Below are 27,429 nucleotides of genomic sequence, written 5' to 3'. Positions count from 1 at the left end.
GGTTTGCGGTCGAGGAAATCTCTCTCTCTCTCTCTCTCTCTTTCCGTTGCTAGCGACCGAGCCAGCGGACGCGCGCGCGCGCGCAGCGCGACCGATCTATTTTGTCTGCATATAATTACGACTGTAAAGTCTGACCCAGTGGCGATTTTAATGCTCACGCTAGAGTGTGTTGACTTATTTTTAAGTGAGACGTTATTTATAACTATGCAGTAGTAAAGTCGCTTGCAATGACTTATTTATGATGTCTCACTTTTATCCCACGTCGCTCAGCGTCCGATCCCGACGAAACGTTCGTCTCAGCACCTTTTTGTGCGTGTTACGTAGGATAATTACAGTATATATATCTTTCTCCCTCTCTCTCCCTCTCTCTCTCTCTCTCTCTCTCTCTCTCTCTCTCTCTCTCTCATTTTCCTTTTCATTCTCGGTGATTATAGACGTGCTGTTTACGAGCTGCACACACCGACAAATATTATCGCGGCTCGACGACTGCCGCATAATTCACCAGCGGTAAATCACTGGCGCGCCGCATTTGCAAGTATACATAACCGATAAAAACGACGAGCGCGAGTTCCTACGAGATACTCGTCTCCCCTCCTGTCGATTTCGCGGGCAGACCGCGAGATCGTCCACTCGAGTTCTCCGCGGCTCGCTCGGTGTGCTAATTAGGGCCCACGTCGGGCCCAATTAATGCCCGCGGTCGGGCTCGGGCATAATAAGTCCTGCCTGCGACAGCACGCGGCGAGAGAACTCTCTCGGCTACGTATCCGCACGAGGCACGACAATGAGAGACAATGGGCGGCCTCTTGTTGATTGTGCCAAGGTTTTTCGCGGCGCATAGAGGTGCAGGGAGGTGTGAAAGAGGATAATAATATAGAGTTACTCTCTAGCCGCGTGTGCGCGTTCGCTTGTTGGCGTCGGGGAATATTTCATATCGGGTGCTCTTCGGCGTCCTTTCCTCCTCTCTCTCTCTCTCTCTCTCTCTCTTTTTCTCTCTTCCGCATGTCGCTCCCTTCTTTCCTCCAGCACAACCCTTTCCTTTCACCGCGCACCTTCTTCCTTCTCAGAGACTCTCCCTCTCTCGATTTGCAGGCAGTACCTCCTCTACGGCTCTTCCTCGGTCCAGCGCCTCGCAGTTTTCGGTCCCGCGCGACGGGGCGTCTCATCCAGCGGGAGAGATTCACCGCGCATTATTCCGCGACGCGGGCACACTCTTGCACGCGCGAAGAGTCATCGCCGCGGGAGCCCTCGGAGGGTCACGCGTCGCGCCGCCTCGCAATCCTTCCTCTTCTCCCGACGGCGACGCCGTCGGGAGAAACGCGAGAGGGAACACGGACACGGTCTCGCGAGACGGAGGAGACACGTGGATGCGGGAGGACGGAAATTCGGTCGCGCTCGGTGAGACGCCGAGATCGCGGACTGGCCGCTGGAACGCGCGGCGGTGACAGCAGCTCGTTTCTATTCCGGAACCGAAGTACGCAGTCGGACTACGCCCTCGGGGTGTTACCTGGGCTGAAATGCGACTATCGCGTCGATCATGCAAATTCCGATATGATTAATTCCGCAGCGGCTGATTTTTCAAGCGAAGTCCGATCAGATATCTCTAATGGCTACTATGAAACACTCGCGCGTTAGCTATTTCTGGACCGAACTATGCCGCCGTTTGATCGATAACGATAGAGCTGCTTAACATATTCTCCCTGGGTTTCGTGGAGGAATCAACCGCGGTATCACCTTGCATATTTCACATGACACCCGCGTGCGTAGGTGCGCGTATATGCGTGTGTATGTTGCGTGCGTAGTATGTTCGCGCGGAGAGTGCGCTTCAATTCAAACGGCAATTAATTAATGGTTTTCTGACGTTCACATCTCTTCGCTATTTTTCACAGCGCGCCCCTCTCTCCCGCGCGAGACGCGCTCGTACGCGGATACACTTCACAGGCGCGTTGCTCGTCCGCGCGCGGGGAAATTAAAAACTGAGGATTACAGATATTTGCTCGTCTGCTCCTGCTATCGCTCTCCCTCTCCCTCTCTCTCTCTCTCTCTCTCTCTCTCTCTCTACTATCTCTCTCTACTATCACTCTCTACTATCCGCTATAACTTCACGTTTATAAATAGGAATTCAAATTATCTTTAAGGCAAGTCAGTCGTCATTCATCCGATCGGAGGCGAATCTGTCTTGCGACCTTTGAATTTTTCTGCCACGCCATCGTGCCAACGGCGTGAAAAGGTCACAGGTATCAATGGCGATAACGCCAATGTGGATAACGTCAATCATCATTTCAATCCGTTGCTTGACGTCGGAGGAGGCGTAATTAAGGAGCGCTGTCGCGAAATCGATTAAATTCATTAACGCCGGTGTGCTTAATATTCGCGTCGCGATTCGTCAGGGTCGCATCGATCCCGCGGTGCTCATACTCTCGTAGCTCCTGCTCGTCTCACTACACCGACCACATTTATTTTTACAAACCGCGTTCCCTGGGGAGATTATACCGGAGGATCGATGACGCTTGGCGCCATCGATCAAGTGGTTCGCGTTGCGTGTTTTGTCGTGGCGTAATTTTCAATTCACTTTTCCGATCTTTCGCCGAGTTTCAGCCTGGTCGCGCTGCGCGCGCGCGTATCGACAATCCGCGAAGGAGATAGCGAGTCGCGCTATCGCGTTTTTTTTCCATCATGCGCGGTTACTCGCTCGCTCGTTCGTCGCACTCGCAGGCAATGCTAATTGTTCGCGTCCTGCAGCGGGTAATTTTAAAGCGGTGTAGGAAGTCCGGGGCGCCGCTTATCCTATCACCGGTCACGGTGGGTAGGCACGCTCGTTCATTCGTTCGTAACCCTTCCCCGGAATAGTCGAGACGCGGTGCGCCGCGTCGCGGTCCCCGGAGGCCTCTGAAACCAGAGCTCAGATACGAGGTACATTGAAAGGACAGATAACGGCTTGGTATTATGCGTCTCCGCGCATTACCCGGCTCCGATAGCTCGAGCGAACGAGCAAAAATCGTCGAAGCCCGTAACGGGAGCCGAGGAGAGCCGCCTAAAAAGAGACGCGGGGCGATTAGCCGATTGTGCGCGCGCGCGCGGATCGCGGTCGCCGCATGTCGGGTCTCTCTCGTTCTCTCTCCCTCCCCCCTCTCTCATTTTCAGCGTTCTGCACGTTCTGAACTGAATTTCTCTCGGGTCCGCGCGATGAAATATCGTTTGCGTTCGATATTATCCGCTCATTCCAGTTTTCAGCCAACGACGGGGAAAAATGTGCTATACAGCGTTATTCGCTAATGAGGGTTATCCGTCGTCGCGAGACACGCGCATTGAAATTCAAGCGCTCGCTGCCTCGCGCTGGTCGCAGTGCACGACCACGCGCACGATTTATGCTTTCCGCCAGCAACAGCCGATAATCGCTCAGCAATCGTTTGTCGTTCCCTCGTCACTGGGGTGAGAGACTTTTCGCCACGAAGGCGCGCGCTATGCACGCACGTCTACGTTACCGTTCGCTTCAGCTTTTGCTTTTTACATTTTTTCGATACTCTCTTTTTCTCTCTCTTTCTCTCTCGAACGTGCCTCCGATGTAATCCGGCGGTCGTGCACGCGCACAGCGTGTGCACCCTTCTTTCGGAGAACGGCCGCAGCTGCGTCGCGCGGCTCGATCCCGCGCGGCGGATTCGCATCCGACGGGCGTATCGAGTGCCTGCGCGCGACGCGGTGTCGCGCACCGTGAGAGAATAACCTGTCGGACGCGGCGTTTTATCCGTGGAAAAATAAAAAACAAACACCGAGCCTGTGGCTCGCGACGAAAAAAGAGGGTAGATGGATCGAGGGGGATCTCCGATCCATCAAAGTCAGCCGGGGAAACGTCGCGTCGTCCTGCTCCCCCTCTCGCTCAATCGTTCGCTCGCTCGTCCGCTCCGCTCTCCTCTCCTCTCCTCTCCTCTCCTTTGCTCGCCGCGTCTCGTCTGTCACCTCCGATCCAGCGCGGAGCGCGCGATCGAATTTTTACAAGCGTGTCGAATGTCCTCGAGGAATATATTATCCATCCCGGGGGTTACTTCCAGCCGTTGCGCCGGCAAAGACGGCACCGACACCCCGATCTGTCGCGCGCAAACCGTCGTCCTCTTCCTCCGCCGGATTGCAGTCTCATATCTCGCAGCTTTTTCACTCAGGGAAGCCAATTTCTCGCGGCCACTTGAGACTTATTTCCCCTTGAAATTTATTTACCCTCGACGACGCACGGCGCTCGGATTCTCACAGCGCTGAGAAGAAGGAGAGAAATCCTCTCTCGCCCACGAATTCTCACCGTTAGCGTGTCATAGTTTCATCTCGCTCCTCAGCTCTCCTCAGCTACTCCTCGTGTGCTCCGGAGTGCTCGCGAGGAGCCGGCATGCGAATGCAAATTTCGCTCCTGCGCGTTTCCCGCGTATTATGCACGCGGAGAAAATCGTTTGGCCGAGGATTAGAGAGGATCGGCGAGGCAGCGCGGTGCATTTAGCGCTGACCACCGCTGTATAGGGTCGCTGTATAGGGACGCGCTCTCGCAAAGTTGCGCTGTCGCACGAAGCACGGACGAAACTTCGCATGTCCAACGCGCATAACCGTGTGTACCCACGTACATGCATAAAAGCCCCTCCCCCCGCCCCGTCTCTCCCGTACAGGTCCCTCGCTTTTTTCTGTTTTCGCACTTGGGTGGTGTCGCCGCCCGCCACCTCCATCACCAGCGCCGCCGGAAGTGACCGGTTATTCGCGCAGTCTCGCGAGAGCGAGGGAATAATGATTATACAGAGCGATCGCGGCGCGGCGGTACACGACAAAAGGACGACGGAGAGAGTTCGAAAGTGCTGCTAGTACACGAGGCTATCTCCTCGCGCGGTAATGTATGACTCCATAAGCGGACCTGTCGCTTATTATACCATCGCCGTCGTGTGACTGTTTTTTCGCCGCGTTGACACGCTCGAATTTTCCGCGACTTGTCCCTTTAATCGCCGTTAACGACCAAGACTGTCGGCTTGTGAAAGGCCGACAACGGGGTCTCGATTCTTTACAAAAGAGCTATCGAACTTGCGCTCTTGCGTTTGTCAATGGACAAACGCGCAAGACATGCGCGACCGACGTTTCCGAGGAATAAAGCCTGTGCAATGTGATTAAACGTCACGTCGCGTTCGATGCTCTCTCTCGCTCTCTCGCTCAAGTCTCGGCGCCGCGGTTCTACCCTCGAGAGAATAACGTTCGCTTGAGCGATAACCGTGCACTAATCGCTTAATGGACCGAGGACGAAGCCAGCGGATGAGAGAATTGTTCTTGCGCTCAATAATCTCCGTTACTTCGACTGATATCGGCTAGAAGCCCATTTCGCGGGGAGATAAGCGTATACCCCATACCTATGCAAATAGGCCGCGAACATTGTTCTTGGATATTTGCATAGTTTCTGACTAACGCAACCGCATCTACTTAGCTGCGTCTGAAAAAGGTTATGCACACGGCGCTCGGCGGCTGCACACGGTCGAGTTCTGCCCTTTTACTTCTACTTCTACACCGGTGGTGATGCTGGTGTTGCAATTGATAACGCCGCGCGTTATTTCATCCGCGCGGAGCATGAGCTTCTCGCGAAATGCCGTGCGCCATTGTGGGCCGCGCCGCGTCTCTCTCTCCCTCTCTCTCTCTCTCTCTCTCTCTCTCTCTCTCTCTCTCTCTCTACACCTATCTATCTATTTACCTGCCTCCATCTGCCTACCTACCTCCCCCCGTGGCCGTCTCGAAAATTTCCCTGGAAATCGATTAACCGCTAAATTTATGCGGGTTACCTTCGTGATTAGAGACATAAATTTCACAGTGGACTTAGTATGCATGCCGCGTGACTGCCGGTCGAGCAAACGACGGCGACGTGTGATCGGGCGAAGGCGATATTATACTTCGATGCTTATCAGATCAGGTGCGCCGGGAGGCCGATATTTTTACGGAGACTCCGACTCGTCCGAGGAATTTTCCACGTTCGCTCGGGAGCGCTCTCTCTCTCTCTCTCTCTCTCTCTCTCTCTCTCTCTCTCTCGCTCTCGCACCACGGGTACGGGATTCTGATACAGACATGATCGTAAGAGATTTTCGAGTCATTTGAATCTATTAAGATCATACAGCCGCGATTAGAAGACGCTACGTCGGATCCGGTGGCTTCGGTACGTTTCGTCAGCGCGGCTAAAAACGAGAGAAAACGAGAAGCGCACGCGAGAGAGTGACTCGCGTACACGCGGCGGTGGTGGCAATGTGGCGGCGACGTCACTCTCGGCGAAATGTCGGACCACCGGCGCGAGGAGGTTCACGACTCGGGTTCATTTACACGCCGATTGAACGCGGTCGCGCTTTTGAAAGACGCCCGTCGACAAAGTACGACTCTGACGACCGGAGTTTGTGTCATTCAGTCGGACGTGCGGTCGAGCGGAGGCGGCTTTATTGAAATGCGCACGAGGGAGCACACGGGGTGGGTTCCCGGGTCGCGTGGACAACACTCCTGCGGAATATTAAGCGTGTAGTCTCTCCCTCTCTCTCTCTCTCTCTCTCTCTCGCCTCGCTCTTTTTGCGTCTGTCTCGCTGCCCGCCTCTGGCCGCCTTTATCTCTCGGCGAAGTTCGTGCGTTCCACCTACCTGCAACATTTGCGTATTGAGGTAGGTGCATGACTGCGCGCGAATCATGTCGCGGCGGGAACGTCTCCGACGCGCGCACGAAGCGTGATGCATTCCGCCCGATGACGCTCGCAAGTCGCGCACGTCCGTCCAAAGGACGATCCTGGGCGTGCGCGCGCTCAAGCGAGCTTGCACGAAGGGAACCCCGTATGTTTATGGGCGAACTGTCCGAGCGAACACGATCGCCGTCGTTGAAGACGGATGATCCTAATAATGGAGCGCGGATCGATCGGCCGCGTCCGAGCTGGAGATGCGTTCAATTGGAAATCCCGACGCGTGTAGCGAATAACGGATCGGTATGTTTCCTTCGCGGTTTTTCTCTCTTTTTTCGGTTTCCTCATCCTTCGCCCCGCGTCATCGGGAACATACGTGCGTCGGGACTGCAAAGGCGCGCGCATAAGCGCCGCGCGATATCGTAAAAGCGCGAGAACAGATAAAATGCGATATGTAAAGATATGTTAATATCGCCGGTTGGCATTTGCGACGACTTGTATGTTTGTCTAAACCGTGACTAAACTGCATAAAACTACCACGACGCGGTCTGTTGTTTTCGCGGGGAAAAAGTAGTTTTACATTCGCGAATTATGTAGTAATTGAGAGCGCGCCGGCTCTACGTAATAAACTGGTTTTATTATCGCGGCTCGTGTGACGTGTCTCGAGCCATCGTCGTTGTGATGTTTGTGACTTAATGTATATGGAAAAAAAGAGATAGAGATCTAATGTGGAAATCGAGTAGCGCCGCGACAGTTTAAAGAGAAGCGGTAACAGCGATCGTATTCTCTTCTCTCGAGATACTCGCTGGAGAGAAGGAGCGCTGCTCTTCGAGCCGTTCAGCTCCGGCAGAATTAATACCTGTTCCGTGACGCCATCATCCGCGTAAGTGTGCTTGTACTTAAATCGTCAAACTCTTTCGGCATTAGTATCAGTCCCGTGTTAGTGACCTCGGAGTGTCAAGAACTATGATGGATAGACTCAGTAGCGAGACACACAAACGGGCACAAGCCTCCGGGATTGTACTCGGAGAACATCGGTTCTCTTTCTCTTTCTCCCTCTCTCTCTCTCTCTCTCTCTCTCTCTCTCTCTTCTTTTCTCTCTTTCTCGCACAGTCCTTTCTGCGATAGACTGGCCGCGATAGACAACCGACGGGAAGAAATTGACGTGATTCCCTCCGAGATAATCCTCGTGTCTCTCTCTCTCTCTCGTACGCCTCATTGCTGCAGCGAAATTTTACTTGTCATAAACGAACCGTTGTGGAAGAGATGCTTCGTCCCTCGTCGCTATATATACGTATACGTATTCGCTTGTTTAGAGAACGATTCGCGCGAGAGAATCGACGCTCCCTCGGCGCGCCCGCGGAATGTTGTCTCCCGTGTGTTAATTGGCAATTTTATTGTCGCGTGGAATCTTCCATATTTTGATCGACGAAAATTACGCTGGCCGAGGTCGATTTTTCGGTCAGTCGTCCTGTTTTCGCGCGCAAAACGCAGCGCGATCGACGGCGGCGGTAAGATATTACGTGCGGCGAATCCCATTACGTCGTTAGAAATAAGATGACATCGAGAGATTACTGCCGACACCGTCGCGACGTCGTCGAAACCGCGCGATATTTGAGATACGACGTCGCGATATCCATCGGGACAAACCTTAATTTCCAAGATGTATCGCCGTCTAAACACAGGCGCGCTCCAGCGCGCCGGACGCGCGGCCGATACAGCGGCAATTACTCATCTCGAAGGTTTTAATGAAATCGGCTGTGATTTAGCGTTATAGAAAACTGGTATGCGCGCCTCGACGCGCTCGGGAACGCGCGCGCGCGCGCGCGCGCATGCGAGAGCAGAAACGCGCGCTCGGACGAGCGAGCGGACACGAGCAAAAAGCTAGCGGGAAGGAGGACGTGACGTACGGGGACGAAATCAAAGCACACGCGAAAACCGGATGCGCAGGTGAAGTCTCCGTAATAGGGGTACTCGCAATTTACATATGTATCCACCAGAGCCTAGCATATACGCGCGCGCCGGTGTCCTCGGAAGGTATTCTCGTCTACGAGCCGAACGACGTCCGCTCTTTCTCGCTCCTTCTCTCGCTCCCTCCTCTTCGCCTCCGTCCTCTTCTTTTCCGCCTCGCTCGCCTCCTCGCTCGCTTCCCTTTTAACCTTTTTCTCGTGTTACCTGCTCGGGATACACACCGGTCACGTACGTACTTACGCGCGTACGCACGAACGGCGCACGCAATGCGAGACGGCGATGCGTACCGGCATTATTCGAAAATTCGGTCGTCGATGCACGAGTCGCCGGCGATCCTTTCTCTCGATTCGGGACCGCTTTTAGCGGCCTGGCGGTGTGCGCGCTCTCGGCGGCGGCCTCGCTTTTTCTCCGGCGAGCGAGCGAGCGAACGAGCGACGGGGCGGATCGACGGAAGCTTCTTCTTGCGCGTCCCCGGGGCTCCCTGGCCGAGATCCACGGGATGAAATTGCCGAGTCTTCGTGCATTATTACGGCGAATTCGCTTGAAATGCGTTAACGAGGGATCGATCGCTGCGGGATTTTGTCCGATTATTTGCGGCGATGTCTGAGCCATGGGTTATCATTTCAGCCTCGTGTATCATAAGTTACTATTATTAAAGCTTCATTTATTAGGCCCCTCGGAACGGATTTCCTCGAGCGCGAGTACACAATGTGTTAGGAAGCCCGCGGGATTGATTTATGTCGAATCTCATAAATAAATAAAAGTACGATCGAGTGGTGTTATTACACGATGTAAAACGTACGACGTACGAGGGAGAGAGGCGCAGAAGGCGCCGTGTGTAACCGCGATGAATCCAAATTTCGACATACGAGAGTAATGATCTCTATATTTATTTGCGATAATTGCTCCACACACACACACACACACACACACACACACACACACACACAGTGTACGTAGTTTCGTACTCACCAAAATTACAGCAGTTTCGATCGCTGCAGGAGACTGAAATTTATTTGAGCCCGTGACTCGCAGGAGAGAAAGAGAAAGAGAAAGAGAGAGGGAGGGAGGGAGGGAGGGAGGGAGAAAGATACGCGATTGCAATTAATTCCCCGTGTATAAACTCGTAATCGCACGAATTTACTGCCAACGTCGAGCCATAAACATCGACCCGCGCCCCGTGAGAAAACGTTGCCGAAGAATAGATTCGCGCACTCGTGCACGCGCGTCGCACATGCTAAACGCGTATGCTATCGTTTAATACGGCGGGAAGGAGATTCGAGTGAAACATTGGCGCGATACGATAACAGACCCCAGAGGATCGCACCGACAAGAAGAATAGCTTCTCGCGGCGCGGGATATTTCATCGCCGGTGAAGTCTGTGTTTGCACTTCGCTCGGAATGAAGTTTTCGCCCGGATGACCGCGCATAAATTCATTGTCTGGACGAGAGCGGGTATTATGCGCCGAGCGCAGAATCGCAGCCACGGAATCGCCCACCAATACACGCTCGTACGCCCGACATTTCACCGCACAAAAACTCACATACACGCATGTCCGCGGCGTGTTCCGATGATCGGCTCGTCGGCCCGTTCGTCGTGCCTGTGCAAACAACCGCCGAGGAAAATATTTGCACAGGATAACTCGGATCCTCATTATCGGGGTGGCTGGTCTTTCTCTTTCTCCCTCCTTTCTTCTTTCTTTCTCTCTCTCTCTCTCTCTCTCTCTCTCTCTCTCTTTCTCGCGCGCGCGCGCTCAGGGTCGACGGTTGTCCAGGTGCGCGAAGAGGAACGAGGAGGAAGTTGGAGACGTAGGTAGCGCGAGAACGAGGGAGAAACAGAGACGGAGGAGGGAAGGGTGGAAGGAGGGAGATTGATTCGACATGCATAAATTAGAGAGGATGAGCCTTTATTCCATAGCGCGACTCACGGGATCGGGATCGGGATTGGAATTGGGATGCACGGGAGAGGAGTATAAATTGATGACTGCAGGCAACAGGCAGGGGTTTATAATAATTAATCTTCGTACGTGTATACGTATTTACGACGTGACCCTCCCTTCCTCCCTACCCACCTTCGTCGTCAGCCTCTCCTCGTCATCTGCTCCGGACCCGGTGCGGTGGCAATGTACGAGATTTCCTCCTCGATCCGCGATTAAGTTTATCCCCGTCGCGCGGAGACAGGTGATGCGCGTACCGCGGCCGATGGAAATTCAAGTGCCAAAATGCAGATTCCGCGGTAAAAACTGCGCCATGAATAAGAATGCAGGCGGGCAAACGGACGGACGAATGTCTCCGCGCTGGTGAAATCTCTAAAAACGCAACCGCGAGCGTTCAGCGCGCAAAACCCCGTCCGCCCTAATCGGCACTTTGATTCTTTTTATTCAAACGCACGATCGAGCGCCGAGACGAGCGTCCTCGTCGTCGTCGTCGTCGTCGTCGTCGTCACTGAACATATATATATATATATATATATATTTTTTCCCCGTCCTTTTTTTTCTTCTTTTCACGGAGTCGTACCCGAGTCGCGCGCACTCCCATGAATTTCATCATCGCGGATCGTCCCAGCCGCCAGCCGGAAGGTATTACTTCGGCGTAAAGTAACGACCGGTGACAAATATCCAGGTGGCTGAGCTCACGTATATGTGTACCTCCTCTCGCGCTCTCGCGCGCAGGCGATTAAGTATCGCGATGTGCGCGTCGGCGATAAATTACCGGCGCAACTATGCGCCGCGCACGACGCGCACTTCCACCGCTGGTGGTCATTGCTAAATTGAGGAATCATCAGCGCGGCTTATGCGCCGCGATTATCGCTAATTGATAAATTCGATGGGTCCGTTGTAATTTATTACATTCTACCGGGCCGGTTATTCCTAACAGTTATCCCGCGGCGCATTCATTACCGCGATCTTCGGGGGAGACTTTTCAAGCGACATCGCTTATGGCCGTGTCGCCACAACAGCGCGAATCGGCCGTTCGATGAGTATTGTGTTGGCCGTGGGGGACACACTTCCTTCTACCGATAGATCCGTGAAGCGCAGCGCGCGAAGAGCGGACACTCCTTTTACGATCGTCTTTCACATTTTCGCCGGGGAGATAATTGCTTGTCACGTACTTGCGTATTTTCGAAGTAGTATAAAGTCGCTGATTTTATACAACTCGAGTCCCGCGAAGTTCGCGATGTATGATACTTCGTTAGACGTCTCATCGCGATCGAATACTTCATACCGATTGTATCTCGAGATCTTCGCAAGACTGAACGAATCCTTCGGTTTTGTGGTTGCAGGCGACGCAGTCGCGGCGAGGAGGACACCAACGGCAACGTCGTCAGCGACGACGCTCAGCAGCAGCAACAGCAACAGGCCTACGTGTCCGGCCAGCGTGAACCGGAAGAGGAGGAAGAGGAGGCGGCAGCCCAGGCGGCGCAGTCCCTGCAGAGCGGCGCCGAGGACGCCGATCCGGAAGTCCACAAGAGGGTCGCCGCTGTGCAGGTGCAGGTGCAGGGTATGGAGGGCGACTGGCGCACCTACTGCGAGCATCCGCTCTCCGTGGCGACCGCAGCGATGCTAAACCTGCAGCAGCAGCACCAGGTGTCGGCGGTGGCCAGCCACGGCGATGACGCTTCCTACGTTTACGAGTATTACAAGCTACCCGAGAAGACGACGGCGGACGTCAAGCTGCCTCCCACGCATGAGCTTTGGCCCACGTGAGTAGACCGATGCCGCGCGTTTTGTTGACGTGACCCTTGACCCGCAGTGAGACAAGATTTCCCGAGAATACACACACAGAGAGAAGAATTTGACTGAATTAACGAATTAACGAGGTGGGTGTTTTTTTTTTTTCTTTTTTTTTTTGCTTTTTTTCTCGCTCGATGGAAACAGGATTTCTACTAATTGTAAGACAGATTCGGATCTAAAAGACAGAAATCGTGTCCTTCAAGGCACAAAAAGTGACTCGTTCGTTGTCAAGAGAAGATTATTGCTATTATTAATTCGGTTTATCTTTTTCCTCCGCGCTCTGCAGAGTTTGAAGCGTCCTTCGTTTACGCAATAAAATTATACTGTTTTTATGCAGAAGATGCAGTTATTTCGTTAATCATCATCGTATCGCGGTAAAAGTTACAAGGTGCTCCAAACTTTCGACAGTGTAATCATCGATTGTGCAAACATGTCGATACCGCTTATCTCCGCTCATCAACTGTGGCGCGCTCGTTTAGAGATTTAGAGAGAATGCCGCGCCGGTGGCTTCAAGTCGAAATGAATCTCTCGCGACGGTAATTACGCGTTTTATTATTTCGTGTAAAATCGAATAACGTGACTTTCGCGATTGGTATTACGGTAAGTTGTTGCAGTAAGTTGCACAGGTTATCGATAGCATCGAATTGTCCCTAGTCTCTCTCGCGATGGAGAATGCATGTTCCTTTGTTGTTCCGTAATGCCAAGCGCTATAATGTTTGAGTAAAATTTCACGGTTGGCGAATTAATCTCTGATAAAAAGAGCCGAAGACAACGGCCGTTATTATGCACGCTTTACGCAACACTCTCTCGCCGCTGCGGAGCGCCTGGCGCGCAGGATCTTCTCGCTATCTCGCTATTTCAGATTCCCATCCGCGCGTGTAAGCTTCGTAATCATACGCGAGCCGGGAAAGAATCGCGATTTTCCACGGCTCGATCCATGGAATATAATCACGCTCGCGAATGCAGGAAGATTCCGCCGCGCGCACCTCTCTCGCGCATTTAAATAATTCAGAAATATCCGCACGCGCGCACGTCCTCTCGGCTCTCTCCCCCCCCCCCCTCTCTTTCTCTCTCTCTCTCTCTCTCTCTCTCTCTCTCTCTCTCTCTCTCTCTCTCTCTTTTGACAGAGATTAACTGGAAGCCTGCGAAGTCCGAGTGAAAAATGATCCGTGGAAAGACAGCTTTGGAAAAGTTAATAGTTTTTACTTCTCAAGCATTGAAGAGACAGAGAGGGGGAGGAGGAGAATCTCGACTCGATGAAAAGGAGGAGTACTTTTGATAATTCGTAAGAACTCGAGCAGGAACAGAATTCTAATTTTCGCAATAGAGCGAAGTGAGTCTCCTCCCTCTCTCCCTCCCCTCCTCCCAACGCGAAATAATAAACGCTCCGGATGCTCTTCCGACGAGTATATTCGATCTTTCCCCTTTTTCTTTTTTTCTCCGCCGAGATCGTTTCTTACGATTCGAGCAACACGCCGCCTCACGTTAATAACTTCCTCGTTGCCGTCATTACATTCGCCGTGATATCGTTGTTCTCGTACATCAATATAATTCCCGCGAAAAGCGAACGCGAAAGAGATTAATTATTTCTCGCGCCGACTCACACCGAAAAATCCGTGGCCTCGGCGGCGGCGGCGGCAGCCGCCGTGGAAGCGCCTCTTCTGCGGCCGCTCACGCGCTCACGTATAGCGCGCACGTAACTTTATGCACTCGCGCTCTCGCGGCTCTCGTCCGCGCGATGCACTTAATTTAGAAACGTGCGGTGCACGTGGCTAGGCTAGGCCGCGCGATGCGCGTACGTGGCTCATCCATAAACACGTGCGTGTGCGTGACGACTATGCACCTGGTGCATCGGGAGGACTCGATTAGCGTAGATCCGCAGATAGTCCCGTGTTCCAGACGCGCGCGCGCGCGCGCGCGCTGCAGTGCGAGCGCTTTCTGTACGCCGCGCGCGACCGCGGGTTATTAGCTATTCGTGTTTCGCCGTATCTCGATTAATAGTCTCGACCGCGAGTAATTGAGTGCTCGCGGTGAGCATAATTCGTTACCGCGGCCAATTATGTGGGACAATCGCGTGTAGAATCGGCCGATATAAGGAGACGCGTGACGCGTTAATTAGACGACTCGAGCGGCGTCGGGGCGCAGACGCGCGTCAGCTTCGTTATCTTAATCGCCGAGTAAACGCGCAAATGAGACGCGCATACGCGAGACTGAGATTCGGCAACGCGACGTTACACTACGCGTTTTCCCCTCGCCCAGAAATCGGCCGAAACGCATCAGGGAGGAAAGTCCTCTCGCTAATTAGAGGAGAGATCGGAGGGATGCGATGTGTGGATCGCTCCGGACCAATTACGAATCCGTCGGCGCCGCGAAGAGGAGAGCGAGAGGGCGAGAGGAGCGCGCGGAGCGCGCTTAACGCGGGCCGCCGGGCTATTACGAACGGAGGGAACAGTGATCGCAATTCTTCGGGAGTTTATCGATATTCCATAAATCTCTCGCGCGCTTAAACGAGTGCGCAGCGTGCCGCGTCGATAAATGGGACCTCCTCCTCCTTCTCTCCTTCTCTCTCCGCTCGCGCGGAACCACGAACGTTCCCGATTCCACGTCGCTCCTCTTCTCGCATTACCGCTACGAGGCAATTTAGTGGAGTTTAGTTGGGTAGATATATTGCTTCACCGGTCGAGCCTATTTATATCTCGCGTACAAGTCTTCCGGTCCATTTGCTCGGTTTGCAAACTGCACCATCGCGCCGGCGTTTTACGCGTCGTGCGAGAAAAGAACGGGAGAGCGAGCAAGAGAGAGAGAGAGAGAGAGAGAGAGAGAGAGAGAGAGAGAGAGGAAGAAAGAGCGAGTGACTCTCCCTCGATTCGTGACGGGGGTCTTTCTCTCTCTTTCTCTTTCTCTCCTGATATTTTGAACCCGGTCGCTACGTAGGACTATGCGCGCGTTCTTACCCCTATGCGCGCCGTGCACCACGTAGACGGAGGCCGACGGGTAAAGGACTCTCTCTCACCCCTCGGGGACCCACGACGGCCCCACTTTTGATTTATATCGGCCGCTTAGCATATTTTGTAATTTACTGTTGAGAATCCTCAACGTACGAATCGTGTCAGCCGAGGGCAGCCGTGTGCGGTGCAGCGCGAACGCGACAGCAGCAACAGCAACAGAGAGCGGCGGCAGAAACGCGCGCTCGCGCGCGCCGCATCAGGAACATCACCAACAGCACTTTCTGTTACCGACCTCGCCGTGGGGAGATGTCGCCCTAATCTTCCCTCGCATCTTCTCCTTTTCCCCCCGCTGCCTCTTCGCGTTACCTTACCTTGCCTTGTCTCTCTTCCTCTCTACCTTCATCTCGCGCGTCGTATCATCCTATCTGCCTCTCCTACTACCTTCCTCTCCCCCCCCCCCCCCGCTGAGAGATGATAGCATCTCAACAATTTGTACGGCGGTAGATCGTTAAAACTCCTCTCGCTCGAGACCGTCGCGTCGCTGCGGGGAGAGACGGAGAAAGAGAGGCAGGAGGAAAGAAGCAACAGCGAGCCGCCGAGCTACCAAGGGCACGACTTTAATCCAATTTCATTGTGTCGCGCTCGCTGAAGGGATCAGAGCGTGTCTTTGCAGCCGGCCGCGACCGCGCGCGAAAATGGGAAAACTGAGAGCAGTGAACGCGACTACGGTACAGACGGTGACGCGTCTCGACGCGGACAGCACGAATTCGCGAAATCATAGCGGCGCGCGCGTTTTCATCATGCTTCGTTCGATCATGCTTCTCGTCGTCGACGAGAAGCGGCATTTCCCAGTGCTTTCCTCGCGATTTCTTTCTCACGGTCTCGCGAGCCTCGCGACCAATGCGCGTTCGCGATGGCGCGCGCCTCGCGGTAAAAGCTGACGGGGCTTCTTCCTTCTGAATCGCGTCTCTCGTGCAGTTCACTTTTTGTTTTGCAACAGCGTTTGCCGCGGCTACCGGAGGACAAACTTTTGCGACGACGTCTTGCGGCGCCGGCGTCGTAAGGCAGTCGATACGAGTGTTCGAAGCGTCGGACAAGCGCGCGCGCGCGCTGTGGCTCATGACCGCGAGATTAGAGAAGCCATTTGAGACGACCGCGAGCATGAAGTCACTTCAGAAACTTGTCAGCACAGCTGCGCTTTGAGTCCCGCTGAAAAGCACGAGGCTGATTCGCGCCATGGAGGCTGGAGCGCCGCCGCGTCCGTGCCTCCTCGACGCGGGCGGCAACGTGGAGTCGTTCGGACGTATTAAATAATAACGTTATCATGTCCGACATGAGCTCCGGAAAAATACGCGGAACTCGCCGCGGTCACGCCGAGAGACGGTCGTGTCGTAATTCGAATAATGGACCCGCTGCGAAGCCAAGCACCGACGGGAATACTCTCCTCAATTAACCATATTGTTGTAAGCGCATAAGGATACCATTAGGTGTCCGCGGCTTTTTGAGGCGCGTTCAATCCATAGGAGACAGGGCCGCATCCACGAGACGAAACAAACTCCGTGCGCCTCGCTTCGTGCTGAATACCGAGGACGACCTCGTTGTCTCCTAAGCGACTATACTTCACTTTCTTCATGTATCCTCGATCTGCGGTTTCCGATCGTCGGCCCGACATCGAGAGACGGGAGTAATGATTGAAAGTCGTTTCTTCTGGAGGTGAAGAAAAGAGGAGCGGAGAAAGAAGGGAGAGAGGGAGAGAGAGAGAGAGAGAGAGAGAGAGAGAGAGAGAGAGAGAGAACGTTATAGTCGAAGTGTTGAAGAAAGAGCACCCTTGCGCGTTTCAGGCAAAGTATACGCAACCGAGTCTGCGGAGGAGGAGACGGCGGATAACTCGCCGGGACTCTTACGGAGTCTGGCGGTCGCTTAAGGTTCGCCACGGGGTTGTGGTATGATGGCGCAAAGCCATCGAGAATCGGCGTACGGTTTCACAGCAAGCCGCCGCCGTAAAGACGGCCTCCCGGCACTCCGCGATCGCCGCCTTAATCTTAACGCCCGCGGGCATAAGCGACAACCGCGATATCCGCCTTCCAAACGTGGAGAAGACCGCTGCGGAGGGAACGAGAGAGAAAGAGAGAAGAGAGGAGGAGAAGGAGGAAGAAAGAGAACGAAGGAGAGCCGCGGATAAAGTGGGAAATAAGGGAATGCCCGCCGAGAGGCGTACTGCGGCTCGTGCGGCAACATTGATTCAATTAGTGGATGAAGACGCCTCTCGGAGGTAGACGATGATGGCAATCGAAGCGCGGAGAAAATATTTAATGGAGAAACGCGGACACAACGGGCGCGTCGTCGAGGGGAGAAGCGCGAGAACGGACGAACTCGCGCTCTCCGGCTCGCGTCTCTTCGCAGTTCCCTCAAGAGTTCCCTCAAGACCGCTCCTTCCACGCGACGCGACGGCAATAATTCGCGTTCCTAGAAAATCATTCGTCGGCGTCGAACCTGGAAGCGTGCTCGATTTCGTTCGTCCAATTTCAGCGGTTAAGAGCGGTCGCGTCGCTACCGCCGGCGGTCGCCGTTGCAGTTGCAGTGACGGTCGAGGAAGCGCGACACACGGCGATCTTCTATATTCCATCGATCACGTTTTCCTGCAACGTATTATATTTATCCCAACGTATTACCGCCGAGATGGCGTCCGCGATTAGGCGTGCCGCGAGACGTTGATCACAGTCGCGTGCTCCCGCCTTCCTCCTCAGCAAGAAGTGTCGCTTCAGAATTACGATAACTGCTCATTATACGGCGATCGGATGTGTAACGCGATGAGCTTCTTCCCTGCGATCGCAATTACTTCATCGGCCATAATCGTGCACAAACCGAAAAAAGGCGCACGCTGCGGTGCAGCCTTGTTTGCAGAAATCCCTGCGGTAATTAGTCGCACCAGTTAACGTCGTGCGTTATGTAATATCGACGCGTGTAGTGACATCAGCGTCTCTCTCTCTCTCTCTCTCTCTCTCTCTCTCTCTCGGCGGCGACGTTTTCACTTCATTTTCGCGATTCGGCCGTTCGTCGACGGTCCGTTGCGCACGGAATGGACGCGGAATCGGCGGTGTGCGTTGTTGCCCGTTCTTTCGCCGCGACATACGATAGCGTATCGTTACAGGCGACTTCGCGGTGGCACGGATGCATAACGTATCGGGAGGTGGAATTCGAGCCAAGCGAACGCCGCTGCCGCATTGCAGATTCCACCGGGGCGATGCATTTCCGCGGCCGACGGCGACGATCCCGCGAAAGTGAAATCCCCCCTCCGCTTCTCCCCCTAGCCAGCGCGTCGCGGCTAACAAATTTCTCATTAATTCGCACGTTCAATTCCGACGGCCTTGGGAGAGGCGCATGAGTAACGTCGATATTGATTAATGCTTCCTCGCGGCGAAGGACGCGCGCGAGTGTCTCAGCGACCAGCCAACGAGAGAACGGCTTCTCCTAATTGCCGAGATAAACACCGGTGAGAGATTATTTGCAGGTGCCGATGCGGTAGTATCGCACGGCGAGTGAGAGATTATGGCCGGCTGCGAACGAGCGAAATGGATTTTCATTCGAACCGTTTCGCGCGTCTCCGTCTACCGGAGACAACGCGGTCGTTAGCCACGCTTCTGTCTCGTAACGTCGCGCGCGCGCGACGTTACGCATAATGCGAGAGGCGATCGCGCCGAGAGGAGAGTGGCCGGCCGGTCTCGCCACGCAGGATCTTTCTTCACGAGCGTCTTTTCGTACGCAGCCACAGAGTGGCGTGTGGACTTAATGAAGTCTTGCTCTTCTCAGAGGTCGGCCTCTAAGAGACTCGAGAATGAACTCGGCAATGAGCGGCGGCGCGCCGGCGACTTCTTATTGCGTTTCCTGGTTATCGTCACGCCAAGATCTACTTAGGAACGAGCCGGCGCGGCGAAGCGGCCTTTACGCTCGCCAGGAGGGTGCATCCTCCGTCGACTGACTTGTCTCGGGATTAGACGGACAGTCGACGTGGAATGCGCTCCGCCGGAGAAGATCGTTCTTTGTCGTCGTTCGCGATTGTCTTATTGCTACGTCGAAGTGCGCACCGCGGCGTGCACGGCGTGCAACGCGCGACTCAACGAGCCGTGCGAATGAAGCGAAGCCGGCTCGAGGAACCGTCTCGTTCGTCGCGAGATCGGAACAATTTGAGGAATCCCCTCGGAGTTGCCGGATGAAGAGCAAAGTCGCGGAACGTTACACGCGGAGAAAAGTACTTAGTCCAGTTTACGCGAACCGAGTGAGAAGCGGACGATGACGAGATACGACGGTTCTCTGTTAGCCGCGATCGAAGACACTCGCCTACCTTCATTCAGACTGCCGCAGATATGAAAACTCGGCTGAGACAAGCTTTCGCTTGTCGACAAGCGAGTTTCCGTCTGCTCCCCAGGTGACAGAAAGCTCAGTCGCGCTAACGGACTTGTTCTCTTCCCACGTAACAATCCCAAGCGGAAACCCAATCAGCCGTTCTCGCGCGGCGAACACACGACCGGCGAGCGACCGGCTGCGGTGAACTTGCGAATTTCTCCAGCCGCGGCGATCAGGAACCCCGCTAATTAGCCGCTCGTTGCCGCTCGGCAGCGCTCGAAATCCAGTTTGTCCTCCTCGCGCGCGCGCGCCGACCGCTTACGGCGCCCACCCTCCTCCTCCTCCGCGTAAACGCGTAGACATAATGGAACCTTCCGGCTCCGAGCCTTATGGTGGTCGGCAATCAGAGCCGCGCCACGACGAACACGACGACGGCCCCGCGTCGTCGCTACTTCTTATTACGCGCGTTTCGTTCCCCCGGCGTTATCGTTACGCGGCGATCTGCTTCAGCGCGTAGTCTCGCCACTACGACGAATCCCGGCCGGTAACGCGTTGACCTCTGACCTACCTGACGAAAGCTGGAGCACGAGACCCGCTCACGTCGTAAAACGAAACGGACCGGCGGCGGGCAGAAGCGGAACCAGAGCCGCGCGGCCGCGACCGGCCCGAACGGCGACGGAGACGAGTGGCACGGTCCGTTTTCGCCGCGCTGCCTCCGCCTCGCTGCTTTATGCCCGACACGTAGAGTCGCGTGAGCGTGTTCTCGTTTGCTTGAATTTACGATTACGCAGCGACGTAATGGCCTCTCGGGCACGGTACGCGGACGGCAACGCCCTCGTTCCGCGCTCGAGCCGCATAGGACTCGGCCTGCGCGCGTTCTCCGGTAGCGCGTCCTCCTCGCGCGTCATCTCTCTCCGCGCGAGAATCGCGGAAATCGCGCGCGAGAGTCGCGTGCTCGCGACAACCCCGGTCTACCGCCAAGGTTAAAACGCGAGCGACTCCGCGGACCGGCACCGGGGACCGCGCCGGCAGCCAATGACTCCGATGATTCGACCGCGGATATTACAACACGAGCCCGAGGTAGCTGCGACGGGCGATGTATCGATATTACGGACTTGTTGAACGGACGTTGAAAATTCACGTACCGTGACGAGAAAGAAAGAGAGAGAGATAGAGAGAGAGAGGGAGGGAGAGGGAGAGAGGGAGAAGAGAGAAAGGAAGAAAAAGAAAATTCATCAAAACGTACGGATAAGAGAAAGCTCGGCCAAAACTCAATTAAATTCATCTCGACGCTGACGGAAGATCGATTGAAGAACAAATTGCCAGAAGCCTGGAGATGAAAACAGAGGGAGGGGGGGAACTTGCGGAAAATTCCTTCGACCGCGGTGGGACCGATCTCTCGTGCGAAATCGGCGACCGAAAGTTTCTTCTCACTGTGGCTACACATTCGACGTTTGTTCGATCCGCCGTTCGCCCGATCCTCTTTCTCAGGAGGGTGACCCCGATCGACGACAGGAGGGGAGGGGGAGGGACTGCGAAAACAGTCGCAGTCCGCCAATTATGCGCGTCGTGACGTTACGCTAGCGTCGGCAAAGCTCCACGTCGTGCCACGAGGTCTCGATTACGAGCAAGAACTGGATCGCCACGATCGAAGCGGCCGGCCTCGCGGCGATATTATCTCGTTAGCTCGAATTTACGATTAGAAAACGCCGTAACACGCCGTCCGTTTTGTATCACCTCGCGGATTTCCGCCCGACATCGTCGGCCGCTCCGACGACGACGACGACGACGACGACGACCGCGGGAACGACTCGGCTAATCCCGCGAAATCCCGGGACCTCGCGCGAGGTCAAAAGACGCTTTAAGCGCCGACACGTTTCTCCTCCTCTTCCTCGGGGCGGAGACGCGTGATCTCTCGATCGTCGTGGATACTTTGTTACGGAAGTCAAAGAGCACTTAAACGGACGCGTTTTCGCAAGGGGTTAATTCACGCCGCGGGAATCGAGCGGCTCCGGGAACCGGATCTGCGTGGCAGTCAATCTCATTAGCGAAACAGGAAGACGTGGATGACCACGGAGCTGCTTCGAGGACACGCGAAGGTCTGAGAACCGGGGCGAATTCGTGGCCCGTTGTCCTCCAGCGTCGACGACCGCCGGCAAACCGGACGAAAACCGAGCGGTGTCGACCTCGACGGCAGGTGACACACCGCGCCGGTGTCGAGTTTCGCGGGATTTCGCGCGATTATTCGACGACATTTCGCGGTTCTCGAAGGAACGGTCGAGGAAACTCACGACGCCGTGAATTGTCGCGTAACCGCGAAAATCGCATCCTCACCGCACGCGAGGTATCGTTCGCTGTGAGATTACCGTAAATATTCGACAATCCCGTCCCGGGAAGATTCGCATCGTGAAGCTCAAGCTCGAGTCAAGTCGTGTCGCTGATTCCGCGAGAGAAACGCGAGAATTCGAACTATTTTGTCCCGGCGTCAGTATTCGCGGTATCTCGCGAGTAAACTCGTTTGGCTCTTGACAGAAATGATCCAAGTATCGAGATTAAATCGTTTCAACACGTCGATACCAATCTCCGCCGCAGCTATCTGCCACATGGACTTCCTCGAAGTCCATGCGTCGGAAGCCCGATAGATGATCTTCCTGGCTTCTCTACGAGGCAGCCCGGAGCTTGCCTCGGGTACTTAGATGAAGTCACAGAGCACTAAATCCAGGGTCAAAGGACACTTGTCAAGCTTACCGAAAGGCAGCAGCAGCAGGAACGTGTTCTGGGAAGCGCGCGATACTCCTAAGAAGCGAAGCACGAAGACAAGCCACGGTGGTGGTGATCGTGAGAAGTGACAGAAGTCTCGTCGGCCACGCCACGCGCATCTAAATTCGCTTCTCTCCTACCATCCTCCATCGCGCGACGGACGCATGCATACATATGTATGCATGCGTTGACATTGTCGCGACTGTCGCCGCGGCACGTGCTGCAGGCACAGGTGCCGACATGCGTGCCTGCGTGCATGCGTGCGCTCGTAAAGGCAAAAAAGCAGACGTAGACGCGCGCTCTCTCGCGCGCGAACGCGAGCGCGAGCACGAGAAGCCCGCAGACGCGCGAGATGGAGAGAAAAAAAGCAGACCGACTGTAATAATCAAAGGAATGACCCGCGCGCGAGCCGGTACAGCGCCACTTTGTCGGACCTGTCTTTCGAGTTTCGTCTCGTACCTCGTGCCACATACAGACAGGTCCGTCGCTCACGATGCACGCACGCACGCACGCACGCACGCACGCACGTCCGCGGTAGAAGTAGAGGTACCCGCGATACGCCCGATTTCCGGTTTGAGAAATGCCCGATTCCGGTTCCGAAGCGGGTCCACGACACGAGCCTGTCCGCTCGGTACCGCAAGAGCGTCCTGGCGCCGCAGGTTGCCCGAGACGGGCCACGCATACTGCCTGCGTGCGTATGCGCATCCATCTGCGCGTTCGTGAGCGCGCGGACACTCGCGCACGCACAAATGGCCGTACGTGTCGTGACCCTACGGTGACCCCGGCGACCTCGAGGTTCACGTGTCGGCCGCTGCTGGTGTGAGTGCCTTGTCGTCGATAATGCTGCACCGTAAGCACGTAATTGCCTCTTACGCGCGTACGCGCACGGTACACGCGTTGCGCAGTTACGTGTGCAGCGCGCGGTATTCTCTATTTTCTCTCTCTCTCTCTCTCTCTCTCTCTCTCTCTCACTCTCTCTCTTTCTGCACATTGCTGGTAAAAAGCCCCGGTGGAATGCCGCGTAGACTGTATAACGCGACGCTCGGCGTAATTTACTCGCGCTTGCAGCGCGAACGGGCCTCGCATACGCCACGAATTCGTGTGCTATTGAACCCTCGAGAGGAGGGGGGGAGGGGAGAGCGATAACGCGCCGCGGATACCGCTGTAATCGGAGCGGGGTGCGCCGGCGGAAAAAGAAGGCGGCTCCTCTGGGTCCTCCGGCTGCCCCCGCGACACCGGGAATTGACTTTTCCCGAGGGCGACGGAGGCGAGGCGGGAAAAACGGTGCACGCGCAAGTCGTCGGCGCGCGTGTCACGTTAAACGCGCTTTTCCGCGGCGACTCCTCGCGTCGCGCCTTTCCCGCGACCGCGCGCGGATTCCTACGGAGCCGACGAGCTCGACGAGCGCCGAACCGTTGCGCTTGGCTTTTCTCGGGCGAGGTGACAAAAGCGATGTACCGCTACCGCGACAAAGTCGCCGCGACTTCCTCAGCTCGCCTCGAGTATCAATCGTTCCCCGAACGCTGACATTCTTCCTCGCGCCGCGAAAAACTGGTCGTCGCGCGCGTAGGCGAAATAGCCGGCCGAAAGCGAGCGTTGACCTCTTCCTCGTTTTTTTATGCTAAACTCCTCTCTCCGCGTATGTGCTCTTCCTTTTCTCTCCTTCTCGCCTGACCACTAACATTCGGCACTTAACTCCTCGCTCGCCGCGAGCCGCGAAAAAAAAACACTTCGTTTCGCACGTCGCTCAACAGCACCCCCCCGTCAAAGGTTTGCACGCCGGGGTCTGCTCCTAATATCCTCGCGTCCATGAATGTGACGTGCTCTCTTATGGGCGTCTGAATGAAGTCCAGGCCGATCGATCGAGTGAAGAGATAGGTGCCCTCGTCCAGCTTCGCGGATTTTTCGCCAGACGCACGAAGACGTTTTCACGAAGTTACGATAATATAATATTTCATGTGCTCATCCACGATAGTTCTCTCTCATCGTCGATTATCTGAAAATAATTATGCGCAAATTAATGGCGGCTTCCGTTGGCGAGTGCGCACAAACAGAACCGGATGAAGACATGTTGATGACAGTCGCACAAAACTGGCGACATTGTCAGGAGCTTAAAAGGCCAGTCAGACATTTCACGAGGCTCGGTGCAATCCGATACGTCGCACTTCGCGGTATGAAATGCCAAGGGGGCCGCGTATCGGGGGTTCCCGCGTTGCGTCGCACGCGAATCTCGTTTTGCATCGCGCGACCTCGGATTAGCATCGCATTATCGCGGCAACGCTCTCTCGCGAGAGAGGCATCGATCGAGCGGGAAGGGACGCGGATCTATTTCACGTAAGCCGAATTCATGAGGCCAGCGTATGTGGCCCATAGCCCCGGGTTATGACATTGCGGTGCATTCGTGCCGCTGTGAGACGACGAGCTTTTTACCAGCCGCCTTTTCCCGTTCCCGGTCACGGTCGGGCCTATCCGCACCTCTTCAGGCACAAGTGTGCCGGGGGCGAGACGCGAGACGCGCACCGCACCGGATAGTCTCATCCTCTCTCGGCGTCACCCTTTCCGCCGTATTGCCAAGCGGACGAGAAAGGTGGGACGGAGAAAGAAGAAAAGGAAGAGAGAGAGAGAGAGAGAGAGAGAGAACACGAAGAGGAAGAGAAGAGAGAGCAGTAGATGGCGAGATCAGGTATCAAGTGTAAAAAAAGAGCCATTGTACGGAAGCATCTGACCGTAGGGTAGGTACCGCGACGACGGTGCTGAACGATAGAGCGAGACAGGCAGAGGGATGTGTACTTTTTTAAGAAGAAAAAGGGGAAAAGAGAGAGAGAGAGAGAGAGAGAGAGAGAGAGAGAGAGGGAGAAGGAAGGAGTCTGGCAGAGAGAGAGAGAGAGAGAGAGAAAGACAGAGAGGTTGCTAGGACGCGCGACGACGCAAGGACGCAAGGACGCGAGGGGCGATCCTTCGTCGAGCGAAAAGACGAGGAGACGATGGTAAGGGTGGAAGAGAGGGGAAAGATGGCATGGGCGAGAGCGTTGGCAGTTTATAAGGGTCCCAGGTATTGTGGATACGTATTATCATGCTAAATATAACATGTTAACTACTTCGCATAATACCGCGATCCTCTCGATTCCTCCCGGCACGGCTGATCGGCGAATCGCGTCTCTCCGTCGCGCGCGCCGCGCGTCGAAAATTTTATTGCCGAATTCGGCAGATGCAGCGACGGTGCACAGCTATATGAATCTCATCGGAGACGAGCGGAAGCGTAATCGCGGCGGTTCTCCTCGCCGATTCCATTCGTCGGAAGGCCGTGGGGAGAGAGAGAGACAGAGAGAGAGAGAGAGAGAGAGAGAGAGAGAGAAATGAAAGAGTAGGTCTGTTCCTTGTGTCTCAGCGAAGTTGGCAATTTAATTATCGTTTCAACAAACGCGTATCTTCCATGCTGGATCTAAGTGATCCTAATTATGTTTAATTACAAAAATGTCGAGCATCGGAGAAAGAAAATTTCACACGATGTTAAGAAAATCCCTTATTTATCTTCTTCACCCTTTATTTTTAATTTTTCGCCAGTTGTCTCATTAAAAATCACCAAACCGAGAGTACCTGCGATATCATACACAAACACCTCGACACGATTGTAATTTTTTAATTCTTCCACTGTCTAGTTACTATATTCATAAATGCTTAATATCTCGTAATATTTTAATTAAATTAGTACTCGAGAAATATATGCGAGGGAGAATGTGTGGAACCTGATCTAATCTGATATCTGTTATTTGGGAGGCAATAAAAGAGGAGGGAGGGGGGACGCTGCGCTATCATCGTTAGAATTCTAAAGACCGAATTCTCCGTTAGACACGTGGGAGCACTGTCCTCCTACGTTGCTCCTCATGGCGCGTCGCGGAGAAGCCGATCCTTTTCGTCGAGCGACATAGCGACGCGTCGTCGTAAAGGACCCGGGCGATGGGTCCTATGAAAGGCAATCGGTGACAACACGAATGGCTCGTCCCGTCGAGCCCAATTGTACATAGCGCGAATTTGACACGCGTTTTTCTCGGTGAGATCGCGACGAGGCTCGCTGATGCCCGTTAAAGGAGCTATATGACTGAAGGTCAATTCTTCACGGACTGTTGAAGGGGTGTGATGGGCCAGAAGCTGCTGGTACAAGAGGCGCCTGGCTCCGGTTCCGCCTCGACGAATCGCATGGAAGGCGGTGAAAGCGCCGGTGGGGGGGAGCTACACCACTTCCTCCATCAGTACAACCAGCAGTCTCACAGTCCTGGCCAGAGCCTGCAGGGTGGCCTTCCGCTTCCGCTGAGCCCGCAGTCCCTGCGACACGACGGTACCTCGAGCGCCGGCATCGCCGGGGTCAAGAGGGAACCAGAGGACCTCAGCTCGTCGCGCGGCGGTCAGCAGTCCAGCAAGCGGCACAAACAGGCGCAGCCGGACAGCCCGACACCGCCGGGAATGTACCATCATCATCATCAACAGCTACAGGTGAGTTTCCCCTTCGGTCTTCGTGGTCACAGTATATCGTTATCTCGCGCGATGACAGTATATCGTTATCTCATCGGCTTCGACGACTGAGATTTCCGACCAGGTCTTCTTCGCAACGCACCCTGCGCGCACCGGTGATTACCGGATTTCCGCGGGTAAATCCGCGGGAACGCGACTTCACACTCGAGATTGCCAACCGTCTCGTGCCGCGTAATCTCAATATCCCACGAACGCCGTACACGAGTGCGATACAGACGACGAGGAAGAAAGAAGAACCTCACGACTTACCAATTTTCGAGTGTCTTTGAAACACCCCCGGCGCGAGATTGCTTCGGAGGCTCACGATTTGCGCGTGCGGACGCAGCCGCCGTCCGTACGTGCGCGCTTATCGCCGAATCATCGTGTCACGTATAATCGAAAGCAATAAGTGTACACCGCAAAATAACACGCGGCTCGTTCACGCCATTGCCGAGCCCGGGAGGAAATAACGTCGCTGAGATTCGCACTCGAGCGGCCGCGCAAGATT

At 54.8% G+C, this 27,429-nt stretch overlaps 1 protein-coding gene across 1 annotated transcript in view; it reads left to right on the top strand.

The window, feature by feature from the left end:
- The window catches only part of grh (grainy head), a 114,524-nt gene that overhangs the window by 68,172 nt on the left and 18,923 nt on the right, over positions 1 to 27,429 (top strand). Inside the window, exons 3-4 of the mRNA XM_025301623.1 lie at positions 11,910 to 12,329; positions 26,543 to 26,903. Coding sequence (XP_025157408.1) covers positions 11,910 to 12,329; positions 26,543 to 26,903 — 781 coding nt within the window. The remainder of the gene's footprint in view (positions 1 to 11,909; positions 12,330 to 26,542; positions 26,904 to 27,429) is intronic.

This window comes from Harpegnathos saltator, unplaced genomic scaffold (assembly GCF_003227715.2).
Source record: "Harpegnathos saltator strain DR-91 unplaced genomic scaffold, Hsal_v8.6 scaffold434, whole genome shotgun sequence".
In the NCBI taxonomy this organism is placed as follows: Eukaryota; Metazoa; Arthropoda; class Insecta; order Hymenoptera; family Formicidae; genus Harpegnathos; species Harpegnathos saltator.
Note: the sequence above shows the minus strand (reverse complement) of the source record. Positions and strands in the feature narration are given on the sequence as shown.